Source organism: Myotis nattereri (genome assembly GCF_964212035.1).
Source record: "Myotis nattereri genome assembly, chromosome: 10".
NCBI classification, from domain to species: domain Eukaryota; kingdom Metazoa; phylum Chordata; class Mammalia; order Chiroptera; family Vespertilionidae; genus Myotis; species Myotis nattereri.
In genome coordinates this window covers 81,736,335-81,752,608 of record NC_138085.1, presented here as the reverse complement: position 1 = coordinate 81,752,608, position 16,274 = coordinate 81,736,335, and the positions used below count along the sequence as shown (strand labels likewise).

General features: G+C 47.1%; 1 protein-coding gene across 1 annotated transcript in view; it reads right to left on the bottom strand.

The window, feature by feature from the left end:
- NOL10 (nucleolar protein 10) overlaps positions 1-16,274 on the bottom strand; it is a 58,427-nt gene that overhangs the window by 2,506 nt on the left and 39,647 nt on the right. The window contains exons 14-20 of the mRNA XM_081101427.1: positions 13,862-13,988; positions 12,182-12,261; positions 11,892-11,990; positions 10,865-10,954; positions 5,139-5,312; positions 4,662-4,909; positions 634-736 (exon numbers count right to left, since the gene is read on the bottom strand). Coding sequence (XP_080957553.1) covers positions 634-736; positions 4,662-4,909; positions 5,139-5,312; positions 10,865-10,954; positions 11,892-11,990; positions 12,182-12,261; positions 13,862-13,988 — 921 coding nt within the window. The remainder of the gene's footprint in view (positions 1-633; positions 737-4,661; positions 4,910-5,138; positions 5,313-10,864; positions 10,955-11,891; positions 11,991-12,181; positions 12,262-13,861; positions 13,989-16,274) is intronic.

The following is a 16,274-nucleotide window of genomic DNA, read 5'->3' as shown; positions in this document are numbered from 1 at the left end:
CCCCCCGAAGGCTGGGGAGTGAGCGCAGCCGGCGCAAGAGGAAGCGCCGTGTGACTCCCTTTATAGGAAACATCCGAACAGACAAGTCCACAGGCAGGAATAGACCGGGCTGCCACGGCCGGGAAAACGGGGGGAAACGAGCTTCCTCTGGGGTGATGAGGATGTGCTAGAATCAGGTGATGGTGGTGATTACACAGCGTCAACTCTGAACTGCGTACTTTAAAAGGGTGGATGTGAAGGAATCTGAACTACATCTCACTTTTTAAAAACCAGAGGTAGAATCCCTGACACTCTTTCCCACTCGATAACAAAATCTATTAAAGGAAATCTACTGAATGAGAAGAAAAAAATGTTGGAAAAATAAAACCATTCCCTCACCCACCCTTCCCCACGGCCTCGGGTGCCAGGACTCCTGGCTACTCTTGGGTCTCAGTGGCCAGAAACCAGCGGTGCCAACCTCGGGTCCCTGGACCCTGGGAAATCGCCCGGCTCTGCCAAAGGCGCGCAGGTGCCCTCAGCCCTCGAGGCCCTGGCCCGGGGAGGATGCCCACAGGCGTGCCCCACAGGAGAGGCGCGGGCACGCTGCACGCCAGGTGTCAGTGCGTCAGGAAGGAGCATTAGAAAAGGACTCACCCTCTTTAACGTGAATGTCAGCTGCTTGCTGCCAACTGTGGTGTCGGATACATTCAACGTCCCATTTTTTGCTTCAAGTTTCAGCCGATCTTCTAGGGTTTTGCTGTGAGAGATTTAAGAGAGTGCATAATAATTAGCACTGTTTAATTTACCATTTGAAACAAATTTTAATTAGGAATGACCACTGAGGGTAAACCCTTTACACATGTGGCAACGACGGAAAATGGCACTCCTTCGACAGTCAGTGGGAAGAGTGGAGGCCATCCCACATGCTCACCCGACACACGGTGACGGCTGTCAGAGACACCTACTCCTTATCTTACCGAGTCCCGTTTCTGAAGCCTGTAGTGGAGTGTAATGGCCCTTCTGCCTGGGCCAGGATGTGAGTATTTAGAGGACTGCACACACTGACCCTCCGGGTCCCCCGCAGAGCAGCCGAGGAGAGCCCTGCCTGCCCACCCCGCCCCCGCCCCCGAGTTTAGCCGGGGCCACTCAGCCCCCACAATAGCAACAGCCTGAACCACGAACTGTCCGTTTTCACAGAGAGAAAAGCAAAGTTTTATTGTATCTTCCAATACTATTATATTATTTTGTTGGCAAGTGAATTCAACCAGTCTCCCTGTGGCTTCAGTGCTCCTTGGACATATTCAGGCCAGCTACACTTCAGGTTTTCCAAGGGCCGCTCTGGGCTTGCCGGGAGCAGGTGCCGCAGTCTCCAGGGAAGCTGCAGCCACCCCGTATCCCTCAAGCTGCTTCCAAATGTCCTCCAAATGCTTTGCTCCTTCAGGTTCCTTGTTGAGGGCATCCACCACAGAACTTTTCTCTTTTTCTAGTTGCTCTGCTAGTTGGTCAATTTTAATCAGTTCTTTACAAAGATGCTCACTGTGGCTCGTTAAAGTGTCTGACTGCTTACCACCGCCTCACTCTCCAGGAGTTTCCTAACGTATTCTTCCAAGCCGTGATTTATCTGTTGGAGATCTTCAATCTGTAATTCCAGTGTAGAGATGAGTTTATCCTGATTTCTCACTTCTTGTTCTAGCTGGAGAGTCTTCTGGGGTTTCACGGTTTCAGAAACTGGAGTCCCCAGACCAAGCTCATGCTCTCTGTCGGTAACCGGAGCTCCAAGTGCATCCTCGCAGCTCTGCGCCGGCGCCCTCCGCGCTCAGCCCTTACAGACGGCCCGGGGAGGGAAGATGTTAAGCGGCCCGCCCCAGGCGACACAGGATTCCAGTGTAAGACCCAGACTCCAGGGTGCGGGCGTCTGGGTCCCAGGCGTGTGGCAGACCACACCTGATTTACCAAGCTTTGTTCAGGATTCTAGATGACAAGCTCCCACATGACAAACGGCATGAAATTACGACTGACTTCAGCTTTTTTGAAAAAACAGTAATTCTTTACAAAGATGCTCATTGTGGCTCAAAAGAGAAGTGCAAGCAGCTCGCCTCGCGTGTGAACTGTCAGCCTCAGCAGGTTCCTCGACCTGTCATTTCCTCTCTGTCCCTTTCAGAGCCATAAACCCTCCAGTTTCACGTTAACAGGGATGGTGAGTAACTATGGAGCCACTGAGACAAGGTGGCTCACAGAAAACACTAATTTGGGAAGAAAAAGACTTTTCAAGTAAACGGTGGAAATGACTACTCTGTCCAGAATGACCTAGTTCCCCCACGGCAGGCCCGTGCGCTCTGGTCGTCTCCCCACGTACTTGCGGTGCGCGCCTGCAGGGACTTGTCCTGTCTGGCTGCGTGGAGAGACAGGCGCTGGGAGCCGTGGCAGGAGATCAGACACAGGACCGAGCGAGGGGCCTGCTACATGAAAGCCTCTGCGAGTCAGCGTACAGACAGGGCTGCTGCCTCAGTGTGAGCTCCGTCAGAGACGACGGAAGCAGACAGGCCCGGAAACCGGCTCCTGGAACGGAACGGCGCGCCTCCCGCCCGCCGCCTCCCGCCCGCCTGGCGCTGCTGCTCTCCCACCCAGCCTTCAGTCTGCCGGCTGCGGGCTCCCCTGGAGCTGGTAGCATTTCAGGGGGGAAATCACACTGTCACAAGATCGACAATCACCCCCCTAAATTTGTGGGGGTTGCCAAGAAGACAGAGATAGGCTTCAGAAAGTTGAAAGTGAGAAGAATTACTCAGGGCAGGATGGGGCAGGCACAGGAGGAAACTAAATTATCAGTAGGGCTGTACTAAAGGAGAAAAGTGGGCACGAATTACAAAGGAAAATCGAATGAGATATTGATCAGAGGCCCAGGACAGCGGGACAACTTACTTGTTGGAGGCTTTACAGCATACACGCACTGATATTCCTTTAATTAAAACTGTGATTAACAGTAATGCTCAACTGAGAGATTTTAAATCACTTTGCATGAAAATGGACTAGAGGAGTGGAAGACATTCATAAAGGCAGTGCTATCGTCTGGCATTTAGAAAGGCGAAATTAACTCAAAATAAAGGCATCACCCTCCATAGTCTACATCACAGAGAATGGTGAAATGGGATCCACAGATAAACGGTGAATTTTAAGTGTTTTAAAATTTAAGTACTTGTTTTAAATACAGTATAACTATGACAGATACTTACATGTACAGTGGAAGTCACTGAAAACTCTATTTCGATGCTTTCAGCTTGTATATATTGCGTCAGAGCCCTTATCTCATGGACTCTGACTCCTCAGTTCAGTGTGGTAAGTCTGTGAAAGATTCCTAGAATCCACGTTGTTGCAAGTGGGGGAAACACTCTAGTGCAAAGTGTCTAAGACTTTTGGGAGGGTGATCTGGTCTTATCATCACACACCCTTTTGTTGACCCAGGAAATTCCATCACTAGGTAATATACTCTAAAGAAATTCTTCAAAAATAAACAAACAAGCCTGGCCAGCATGGCTCAGTGGTTGAATGTCGATCTATGAACCAGAAGGTCAAAGTTCAATTCCTGGTCAGGACACATGCCTGGGTTGTGGGCTCGCTCCCCAGTGTGGGGTGTGCAGGAAGCAGCTGATCAATGATTCTCTCTGATCATTGATGTTTCTATCTCTCCCTCTCCCTTCCTCTCTCTAAAATCAACAAAAACAAATTAAAAATAAATAAGCAAACAAACAGGCCCCAAATGGAGTCACTTGTGCTAAGCCCCACCAAGACTTAATACTTTTTGCCGTAAGCCTGTTTTTCACTGTTATTTATACTGCCAGACACTTCAACATCTGTCCTTCCTCCTTTGACATGAAACCGGTGAACCGAAGAGGATGCGGGTGTGCGCGATCTTCCTTGCTCTCAAACGGTGAAGAGTCTGCCCCTCGGTGTGTCTGTTCCTCTCCACCCCGGTTCAGGCTCCATCATTTCCAGCGGGACTGGCGCACGGCGAGCGGGTCTCAGGTGCCCAGTTTCTCCCTGCACTTTCTCACGGAAGGTTTCCGGGAAATGGGGACCTTTTATGCCTCTGTTTTTGTCTTTATTTTCTACAGCAAGCGTGTGCTGCTTTGCTCCGTAAGCATTCACATCGTGGGGAGGGTGGGACAGACCTGATCCCTCACTTTAGCTGACACACCCTCCCCGGCTCTCCAGTGCTGGGCACAGAGGCTACTGGGAATCTCTGAGGTTTCACCACACTGATGACTGCGGTGTCGGATTCCATGTGACAGGGGCTTTGACACAACTTATGCAACCTACAGGGGTCAACATAACCGAAACCCTAATTTTTTACAATACCTTGTTGTTAAGAGACAAGGAATGTGAGCTCAGTGGCCACTGGACAAAGACTGTGATCTCGGGGCCCCGATGGGGAGAAACAAGGGCCCCAGGAGTGTGGCTTTGCAGCAGACACACGTCCTGGCATACATTTACCAGCAGGTAGGCTCCCCCTGCCTCTCACCGCATGCGCACTGCCCCTCAGGAAGTTGTGAAACAGGATCATCATGAGACCAGTGCTCCCCGAGGCCGGTGATGCCCGCCTCCCGTAACCCCAAAGCCCGGGATGCCATGCTGAGGCCACGTGCCCTGAGGAGAAGCAAGGCCTGCAGCGAAAGGCGTGCACTCACTTCACCAGCTTCTGCTTGGCGGCAGAGTCGCTGAAGCTCCTGAACTCTTCGCCTGCTTTGATCTCATAGAACTGGGGCCTGAGGACCGTCTGCTGGTCCTCCCTGAGCTGCTCCTGCCGCTTGGCCCGCTCCTCCTGCTGCAGCAGCCGGCGCTGCTTCCTGACCTCTTCGACCCAGCCCTTTTCATCATCGGAGCTCTCAGAGCTTTCCGCATCGCTGGGTCTTCCTTCCGGCTCTTCCTCCTCTTCCTGAAAATAAAAATAGTCAGCAGCAGCTCCTCTCCCCAAGCAAACACCGGCCCATTATTTCTGTTAAATAGCATTAGCCCATCGAGTACGTGACAGCGCGCGCATCGGAAAATGCACTCCTAAGCCGCAGGTCACACACGTCACACCTCCACCCCACTCGGCCCCTTGGGGTCAGAGACCGTGACCTACAGGGGCAGGGGCAGGGGCAGCGTGATGAACTGCACGGTACCTTCTCAGGATGTTCCTGCTGCTCTAAGAGTCTTAGTTTCTTCTTCCTTTTTTCACTAATTTTTGAAACAAGTGGATTCAAAAGCCTAAATTCTTCACTCTCTTCGTCTACTTGGAAGTCAGGGTTCTCAAACATAACTTTAAACCGATCGTCGGTGAGAATATTAGGAAGGCTCTGTAAAAAGAACATAAACATTTCAAGTTAAAACCTGAATAAAACCTGACCAGAAAGATGGCTGTAAAACGTTTCACTCAACTATAAATAAGCTGCATAAGGCATAACTTACCAAATTTTATGCAATTTTTTTAGAATTAGTTTTCAGAACTGATTCATAGCTGACATGCATTACTTGGCCATCACACATAAGAGCTAAGAACAAGCCTTTCTGACTAAGTTTATGCTTAATACACTAGAAAGAATTTTCTTCAGTAACATTTTCAAGAAAATCTATGTTTTTGAAACCTGGCTTAAGTATAGCTCAGGGGTGGGCAAACTTTTTGACTCGAGGGCCACAACGGGTTCTTAAACTGGCCCGGAGGGCCGGAACAAAAGCATGGATGGAGTGTTTGTGTGAACTAATATCAATTCAAAGTAAACATCATTACATAAAAGGGTACGGTCTTTTTTTTCAATAGTTTTATTCATTTCAAACGGGCCGGATCCGGCCCGCAGGCCGTAGTTTGCCCACGGCTGGTATAGCTACTATCCTGAATCAAAAATAGTGAAAAAAAAGAAAGAAAAAAAAAGGAGGAAAAATAAAATTGTGAGTCTTTCAACTTAATCCCAAAACCGGGGCGGGGGGGGGGGGGTGCTGTGTGCGAGTCACTGCTCCAACTGAGCTCCTGGGAAACAGGGTATTCCCATCCCTTCTAGAAACAGAAACATGTTTAAAAGAACATGGTGCTAGACGATTAAGATTTTTTTCTTACTCTAAAACAAATAAATTGCTTTGCCTGTAACAAGCAGGAGTTGGAGGAACAATTATAAAATGAAAACTCTTCCGACCCAGCTGGGAAAATACTTCCCCAGAGACTCTGCCGCGTCCAACTGTTTGTGTTCACAGGATAAGATGTAGTGGGCGATGTTCTACAGCAGTTTACAAGTGTCTGGCTGGTGGTCGCCTATAAATACTCATGTATGTACACCAAACACTTGCTGTTCACCTTGGAAAACATCTGTAGGTATTGTTTATATCTAAGCCCTACCTCAAAGAAGTAGGTCTGCAGATTTGAGTAGGGTGCTCATTAATATTTTTCCCAACACAGTAACACATCTGAGGAATGTTTGACATTTAAAACCAATTAATTATTCCAATGCTATGACAGCGGGAAATTAATGCAGACTTCTGAGAAAAGATGGTGGTTTCAGCACAAGCATCCTCTCGCTAAACCCTCCCCACTGAACCAGCCCTTCAGGATGCAGAGGCAGCAAAGGAGATTCTGGAAGCAAGAGAGGAAGGCCTAGGCCCTGGGCTCTCCAGCAGAGACTTCTCCGGAGGGAGGGAGGGGCTGGGGGGCAGCCTGCAGGCAGGGGACGCGGTTGGCAGGGAGGGGATGCCACCCGCCCTGCAGCCCTAGACTCTAGCGCTCACTTCTCGGAATGCTGGTGGCTGGGCTGTCATTCTCCAGCAGGAGAATCTGACCAAGAGAAAGGTCACAATAAAGGGTATAAACCAGCCGTGGGCAAACTACGGACTGCAGGCCGGATCCGGCCCGTTTGAAATGAATAAAACTAAAAAAAAAAAAAAGACCGTACCCTTTTATGTAATGATGTTTACTTTGAATTGATATTAGTTCACACAAACACTCCATCCATGCTTTTGTTCCGGCCCTCCGGTCCAGTTTAAGAGCCCACTGCGGCCCTGAGTCAAAAAGTTTGCCCACCCCTGGGCTAAACAGTGTCTTGGAGCTTCCCCCATGGAACAGCTTGGCCAGGCCACCACCCAGAGCCGACGGGCCCGCCACCACCTGGACGCTTCGTTCCGCTCTTTACCCTTCACTCCTGAGTGTGAAAAACACGACCACGGACCACTGCAGGGAGAAACCACTTCGGTTTTTCCCCAAGAAAACTTCCCAGCGGGAGCACCCAAGTTTCAGGACTGAAAGGGCCACCCAGCAGCCAGCCCTGCGCGTGGCGCGGAGCAGCCCGGGCTTCCCTGCGCCCTTTCCCGCCTCCCTCTTGTTTTGGAGAGAAAATCCTAAGGAACTTCCTGAGGAAAAGCAGCAGCGAGGGTCACGTGTTGTTGTCCGGCACCTGCAGGTGTGACATCTCTTCACCCCCCCGACTGCCTGACGCACGTCTGGCTGGAAGCCACCCCCCTCAGGGTCCCTGGCCCCCACAGTTCTGCACCCGCCGCGGGGAGTGGGGAGCGGATCCCCAGGACGACGGCGGTGGAGCAGGATTCCCGGATGCCCAGGCCAGGTGGAGCAGGGCAGAAAGACGTAGGAGAGGCTGGTCAGGAAAATACAATTAATCTAACTACTCATCTTCACATAAATATCTTGAGACGCAACTGAGACAATGGGCCAAGAATTGAGGGCTAAGTAGTGATGACAACAGAGAAAACAAACAAGAAGTCCATTATCAAGTCCAGGGAGACAAGGGCTGTGCAGGAAGTGTGGTCAGGAAGTGCACGCCCACTGGATGCGAAGAACATCTGCATGGTCACAACCACAAAAATGCCCAACACCAACTGACCCAAAGCTGCAGAGGGTGTTAGCGGGAGGCAGGTAAGAGAAGACAGCGCCTGGCATTTAACAGTCAAAAAGCAGCACTGCTAAGAGACACAGAGTTTTACACCAAAATAATCAGCTAAAAAGGGTTTATCTCAGGAGAGGTGGAAATGGGGGAGGGGAGAGAAGAGGAGTAGTCAACATCCTTAACAAACCTTGGAGAAATATTGGGTTTTTAAACTATGTGTGTACTACTATAAAAACAACAATTTTTAATTGGTACTAAAAAAGATTTTTAAATAATACTTAGGATGTTGGAACTGATCTGATGCAACCCAGTGCCTATGCACGATTATACCTTTCCCCTAGAGAGATGAACTGTTCAATATAAACTCTTAACGGTACAGAATAACCGCCAAGGCTGTGAGGACGCCTCTCGCATGGTCTCCAGGCCACAGGAGACACTGGCCCAGAGAAGTCGTGCCTGGCAGTACTGACTGAGCTGCTGCAGAACCCGAGAGAAGTGCGTCCCTAGAGACCTACTGGCAACAGCAAAAAGCTGGCAGAAAAGGCCAACAGGCAAAAAATGATACCCTAACCCTCAAACCCTCACAGAACAAACGGGTCCTGGGTGCCGGGAGCTCAGCACACGCTGCTGCAAGGACAGAGGAACGCGTTTTTAATGGAACTAACACCAGCACCTCTGAGCTTGGCCAGGGTCCAGATGATGCTGTGTGGTGGGTCACTTTCCACTGCAGGTCCAACATCAACTGATGGTAAACATCTCGCTAGACTTTATGTTGTTAGTGGGAGCAATATTTGGGAACATATTTCACTGTCTGACTCCATGCAAGTTCGGCTGGAGCCAAAGTGGAACCTAGCTGCACCTCATGACTCTCAAACCGGAGTTATCAGAGCTACTACAGCTCTTGAGAGTTTGAAGAGCCAAGTTCAAAGGCAAGACTAATGAACTGCTGATGGATTTAACAATTCTTTCAAGTATTTTTTACAATTATAATGAAGGATTCTGTCTTTAGTTCCGGGATGGTTTTTAAAGTCTTCATTTTAATTAGATAACATTATTAAACAACAAATCATACGAACTGTGTTTAATAGCAGCCTCGGGTTTTGGAAGAATCTAAACACTTCTGAACAGAAACTGAACTCTGATAACAGGGCCTGATCTGGGTCCACAGGCACCAAAAAGCTGGGGCACATTTTACAAACAGCGCTTCCTCGCAGAATTCAGCCAGGCGGCAGCTCCAGAGACAGCTCCAGCGTCCAGCGGCTGGAGAGAAACAGCTGTTTGTGAAGGTAAGAATTCCTAAGTTCTTCCTCACACTCGCAGGGGAAACAGTACACAGCCCGGTGCTGCTTACAGGATGATCCGATTCGTATTTTGACAAAAAAAATTTAAAAGCACAGGCCGTCATGATTTTTCCCACCGATCACTCTGCATTTTTCCGATCACTTACTTGTTAAAAACTACATAGAGAACAGAGAAAGAATAAACACGCCAACAAAAACCTGAGCGCTCAACGCAGTTGCCCAAAGTTGCATGGATCAGGCCATTCACCCAGATTCAGGTCCTGCAGACTCCTGAGAAGGAAGCGACCTTCTCAGCTCTTAGCACTAACCATGCTTGGGTGCCTGCCCGCCTGGCTAAGCAGATGAGAAAAGAGCGCTGGGGAGGAAGTCTTCATGCAGCTGCAAAATCAGAAAAGCCCCTGCTCCCCCATCTTGACAATACTGGCTAAAGAAAGCACCCAATTTTCTGACTGATCTTTGTCTATTTTCACACAGTTAAATGTTAAGCATGCACACGCCTATATGCGAATTCTAAGTAAAAATTGGTTACTTCTGCAATTATAAATAAATCTAGCTAGTGCAAAAAAACAATTAACAATAAAAAGACTAATTATAGCCCAGCTGGCATGGCTCAGTGGTTGAGCGTCAACCTATGAACCAGGAGGTCATGGTTTGATTGCTGGTCAAGGCATAGACCCAGGTTGCAGACTTGATCCCCAGTGTGGGGTGTACAGGAGGCAGCCAATCAATGATCTCTCTCATCACTGATGTTTCTCTCTCTCTCCCTTCTCCCTTCCTCTCTGAAATCAATAAAAAAATATATATTTTTAAAAAATTAGAATTCATCCACAACATCCTATCTAATAATAGACAAACAGGGTAATTGACCGTACCGTTGCTACACCTCCCATTGGCTAATCAGCAAGATATGCAAATTAACTGCCAACAAAGATGGTGGTTAATTTGCATACGATGTGAAGCGGCGGAGTGAAGATTGAAGGCGGCTCCGGCCAGAGCGAAGGCCTGGGTCCCAGGTGCTGGAGGAAAACCGGTGCCGGCAGCCAGGGGAAGGGAAGGCCTATTGCACGAATCTTTTCGTGCAACAGGCCTCTAGTAGAATATAAAGCTCTCAAAAATATTTACAAAGTAATTTTAATAAAATGGGAAGCTATTTGTGTTATTTTATGAAAACAGGATAAATATTTTATATGTAAAGAGTATCTTGCTAGTATGGTTTATAATTTTAAGAGAAGTAAGACAGGAAAGAAATTCACTAAAATATTAATGCTGCTTCCCTCCAGGGGAAGTTTTATGGGTGACTCCCTTATATTCTTTTCTATTTTACAAATGTCCCAACCAAGTATATACTATCTTATAAGGTGGGGGAAAAAACTAAGTGTATTTTTATTTTTATTTATTTATTTTTTTAAATATATTTTATTGATTTTTTACAGAGAGGAAGAGAGAGAGACAGAGAGTCAGAAACATCGATGAGAGAGAAACATCGACCAGCCGCCTCCTGCACATCCCCCACCGGGGATGTGCCCGCAACCCAGGTACATGCCCTTGACTGGAATCGAACCCGGGACCCTTCAGTCCGCAGGCCGACGCTCTATCCACCGAGCCAAACCGGTTTCGGCATTAAGTGTACTTTTAAAGTAAAAAATAAAAATAAAAAAACGTTGTTACTATCAAGAAAGTGTAGGAGCAATTTATCAATATTGTCTCTGCCTTATGAAAGCTTACCTTGACTTTCTTTTTCCACGTAGATTTTTGCTTCTCCTCCTCCTCCTCGATTAATTTAAGTGCCAGCTCTTTGTTAACTTTTGGCAATTTCTAGTAGAGGAAAAGACAAGCTGTGTTCAAACACCTACATTTCAGCTTTGAAGGCTCAGGCAACAACGAACAAAAGCACTCGCCCCCCAGCCGCTCCTTGCCATGCGCCTCACTCTTACTCTCGGACACACGCTGAACAAGCAGCTGGGAAAGGGAAGAAGCGTCTTCTGCCCTGAAGGTGCGTGTGTGCTTTTAACAGAAATGACTGTACATGTGGGGGATGCGTTCACCGAGAGGGGCAGCCAGGGCCTGGGGGCAGGAGGGGCGGCTTGCTCGTCCCCGTCTGCTTGTTGCTGGGCTGGCATCGCACGAAGACATTTTTCATGGCAGCACCAGGGGGTTGGGGGCAGGGGATCCCAGGAGCATCCTTGTCCTCCCTGAGGCCCTGAGCCCCAGTGGCCGCCGTCCTGAGAGGTCTGCTGCCCAGCCCTGAGCGTTAGCTCCATGGGAACTCTTCCTGAAGCCACGGCCTCTCTTCTCAATCCCAGTGTTTCTGTCTTTTCAGTTCTCCACTACCTGGTTAACTTCGTTCCATCAAGTTCTCTCTGCTAACATTACTAGAGTGGTCTGACTGCTGTCGGGACCCTGACGGGGTCTAATGCCTACTTCCTGTGATCCACACAGCTAGCCTGAGCGCAGCCTACTGTCGGAAGAAGTGGAGATGAGCAAGGCCCCGCCCTCCAGAATCCGAGCAGCCACTGGAAAACTCCGTCGATTTTCTTAGGGCAACACCACCAGTCCCCCTGGCATTATTTCCCACGATACCACTGCCACAGAGTCCATAATGATAAAACCCTCATGATAAATAAAATATAATACCAAAAAAAATTAGCAAAAGATGGAAAAACTCAGAAATGGATGAGGAGCTTCTTTGGAACAATAACATAAATATTAAGTATTTTTCTCTGGCAAATTCAATGGTGAGCACAATACTTACCTTTAATTGGACCCTCTGTGCCCGTGTTTCTTCTATCTTCTGTCGGATCTTATCTTTCCTATATTCTTCATAAGCGAATGGATTTACCATCAATTTCACCTTTTCAAAGTAAAAAAAATTAAAGAATTGTATTTAGCAACATGTTTCATATTCACCATAACTATTATGTCAGAGAACAGACAGATTTCTGATAAATCATAAGTATGTTTTATGAAAATATAAATCAGTAGAGAAGAAATGTCTATAGATTGCTCATTAGTCACCTAAAATAACTTCACTTCTGTATGTACCTTGTGATAGAGTCTTATGTCCATGAAAAATCCATGCATATATGCCCGGAGAAAAGGTGATCCAATGAGATGCGTGAGCCCTGGGGAAAGTTAACAGAAAAGGGCAGGTCCTTAGGGAAGCTCTTACAATAGTAATTCACATTCACTTTGTATGTTTAGACACTGCTGAGTACTTCTCAGGCACTGTCTGCCTCAGTCACCAAGTACCCGAAGGGAGGTACCATTATTATTGCCCCTTTATGGATGATGAAACCAAGGCATATGAGGTTAAGTACACTGGCCCAAGTCACAGGAGAGGTGGGATGTGGGCCATGTCAGTCTGTCTCCAACCATGTGACCGTGGCCACGGTGCTCCCCGCCCAGCACTTCCTGCAGACATAGTATTCCACGGAGCACACTTTGGAAAATACCATGTTATAGGATCTGGTAAAGGCCATAGCTGGGAAAACCCAGCACTTGTAAGTATTTAATGTGACTAATCTTAAGAAAAAAGGCAAGTTAGTTAGAAAGCCTTACTTGTACTTTTAATATAAATTATTGAAAAGGTTTTATATATGATGGTAAAATCTGTTGAAAAATGATAACCAATGGCTTATTTAATATTAAACTATATTAATAATGTACATGAAATTATTTCTAGTAGAACTTATTTTGCTGAATATCTATTTGTACAGTTTTAAAAATGGACAGTACAATGACATTTTAACAAAATATATCTCAACCTTTTTAACTACCCTCCTCACCCAAAATAAACTCAGTAAAGAAACTGAAAAAGCAGCCAAAAGTACTAAACATGATAGTTAGGAGACTCCTATTGTCCGAGCTAAGCATGTGGGTGGGTATGACATCAGCCCACGGTGAGAATTATACGGAGACACGTCTGCAGGAAGCTCCTTCTTCACCCCATTTCACTCCCAAGTCTCTTTTAAAAAGGCTGAATGCAACTCTTTTCTTTTTAAACATTACAATTTAAAGAGCTATTAGTTAATTATTTTCTTGTAAATTTGCATGAGGCATTAGAAAAAAACCCAACGAAACAAAGGAATAAAAAACAAGAGATAAATCCGTTTTCCTACTTGATGCAATGACTGTGCAATCTACAGTTGAACTTTCAATATAAAAAATATATTTTTTTACATATAAAAATTTTTCAATGTACCTAAACCCCAACTATCAGTTTTTTCCTTTTAATTTTGACTCCCCGGAAGTTTGGGGGGAAATGTCTCCTTTCTCCCTTTATCCTCTTGCCCCGGGGTTTCTCAGGTTTCAGCGTGGGACGGTTTCTCCCTCTGGAGTTATCTTCGTGAGGCTCCTATCTGATCAGCAGGTGAGCTAACACGCCCCTGGGGAGAGGCTGGGGAGAGCCCCGCGGCGTGTCTGGGTGGATCGCCTCCGCAGCAGCTCACTCACACTGCGCGGGAAGCACGGCTGCTCCCGTTTTCCGTGGAAGCTGAAGAGATGAAGATTTCCTTACAGAAGGACAAAACATGAAGCGCTATTCTGATGGCACTTGGTAGAAGAGATTCTGCCTAGATTAACTGTGCTACGAGATATGGGATAAAAATGAAGTTTGAGACTCTATTAATCTGTTTATTGCAGGGTTTTAACATTCAACTGCAGTTGTACATCTGCTTGTTCCGAAGTCAGCTATAGCCAGTTTATCCTAATTTCTTTTCTTACCTAAATTCTCCAGGTCTTTCTTGGTGACGAACTTGTAGTCATCGTACACCGTGCTTTCCGGATTCTCCTCCAATTCCTCCGTCAAGTTGTCTAAGAAGGAACACCACCGGGGAGCGGGACCCAACACCTGGCGGCGACGAAAAGGTCAGCAAACGAACCTGCCCAGTCACCTGCGGGTCAGCGCTTTACAACAGTTTCCTCAAACATAACTTCCCAACCCTGTTCTACCAGAAGGACTGAACACAGCTGCGACATGCAGTCAGCAACTACAGGGGAGGGACTGGAAGCAGGAAGGATCCAGGCTTGTAAAGGGGAAATCTCACTTAGGTTGGGATACGAAGATATTCATGAATATTCTTACAGCAGAACTATGGAAATATAATAACTCAGGCACTTACAATAAAAGTCATCCATTCACTTATCACCTCATTCATTCAAAACAATGCTGGAATCTACAAGAGTACTCTGGGTATACCAGATTTTTTTAAGTTTGCCACTCAGAAAAAACAAGTCTAAAATGAAAATTACCTTTTTTTCAGGGGTTTCAATTAATTACTTGATATTTATATCTGTTCTTATATGGTCCACTTCACTTAATTCATTAAAAATTAAAATTCTGTACAGAAAATTCTTCAGAATGAACCTAAATGGCAACGCCAGGATCCATGAGTTAGTCCCAGGGAAAGGCTGAGGAACAAAGGACTGAGCAGAATTTACACCCAATTAATGAACAGGCGTGAGTGGCACTTCAGTTTGTGACCCATAAACTGCTGGTTGCTTTTTACTTTCGGGCTCTGACGCAGATGCCCCACGGAGGGAGGCTGCCCCCAGAGGAAACTGGCCCCGTGGGGGCTGTGCTGTTGAAATCCTCTGAAATGGGTGCTCAGGAGAGAACACTGGCCTGACACAACGGAACTTACACCGCCTGCCTGTCTGTGAATTCTGACAGTGATCAGTTATTCAGAGAACACAGAAATCCTAACAGAAACAATTCGTTCCAGCATAAACCGTGTGAGAAGGAAGGTGGGAGGAAGAGTTATAACAGAGAAAAGGCCCCGAATGCCCCCTGCAATAAAAGACATTGGATATAGCCATGTTACTGTTCCTGATTGGAAAGGGTGGCCCGCCCTACAGCTACCGGCGATGGGCTTGTGAACACGAAAAACAACTCTTAGCGAGCACAGGGGTCCCATCGAGAAGTTTCATGTCAGCACAATCTGTACAGTTTTTACAAACAGAAGATTATATACACCAAGTGGTTTGACTCTAATCCTAGAAAACTAACCTTCAAGAAATGTAAAGCATCTTTTAAAAAGAATTCAATGTATAACACTTTTTAAAAGAAATTGCTCAGATTTAAAGTAACTTTAGGACAGTAGTTGTAGTCAACAAATACGACGCCAAATCCTAGCCCACAGGAAGCGCGAGAGCACTGCAGCCCGCCTCTGCCGGGGCCTCCTGCAGCAGCGTGGAGCCGGGCCGAGCACAGACGCGCGCACACACGAGCAGACACACTCAGTCATTCCCAGCAATGCACTGAGCTTGCAGGGTGCACAGGGAAGACGGGGAGGGCTGCAGGACACAGGGCCAGCTGGGACATCTGAAAGGACTTCAAGACGGAATGAACACATGAGCAAGCTGGGAAACCATGGGCCCGTCTGAGAGGGCGGGCTTAGGACCCCAGCCACAGGGTGCCGGCGGCCATCAGCCGTAGTCTCCCAGGCGAAGCTCCCCACACACTGGTGTCCGACCTCAGACAGCCATCTCTCCTCTCAGGCAGGAAGAAGTACACCGCTCTCACTTCTCCAGAGTGTGAGACCCAAGACACGGCCTCTTTGGAGAGCAGGAACTTCATCTGTTTTAAATGATGAATTTCCAGTACCTACAACATTGCCTGCCAATAAGTATTTCTTAAATCAATCTGTTCATACATAAAACATGCACTCATGAATTTCATGTGAATAAGGCACTAAGACAATTGTTTCAATTGTCTAGTTGTCCGTATTCGGATAAAAACATTCCAATACCTCACTGTAACACTATTCGGTCCCAGGACACTTTTCGGTGAGGTGAGACCTCTCCTGCCTCCTGTGCGCGCAGGCACCGGTTACTAAAAACCTCACCCTCAAGGGTTTCACCTTCGAACCTTAAATCAGTCATAAACATGGGCTGAAAGTCAAAACAGCAGACCACATCTGAACGTACTCTCACGGTCCTTTCCCATGATGTTCCACACAGGCCTTTTGATCAGCTATCTGGATTCCATGGACCTGCTCTAAGCTGCCTCTCGGGGCCAGTCTGGTTATGGTAAACAACCTCTGCAATCAGTCATGGTCGTTACGTTTTATAGGAGGAAATATTTCCATCAAAAACAGAATGGAATTTAATGGCTGGTTTTATTAGCCACGTTTCC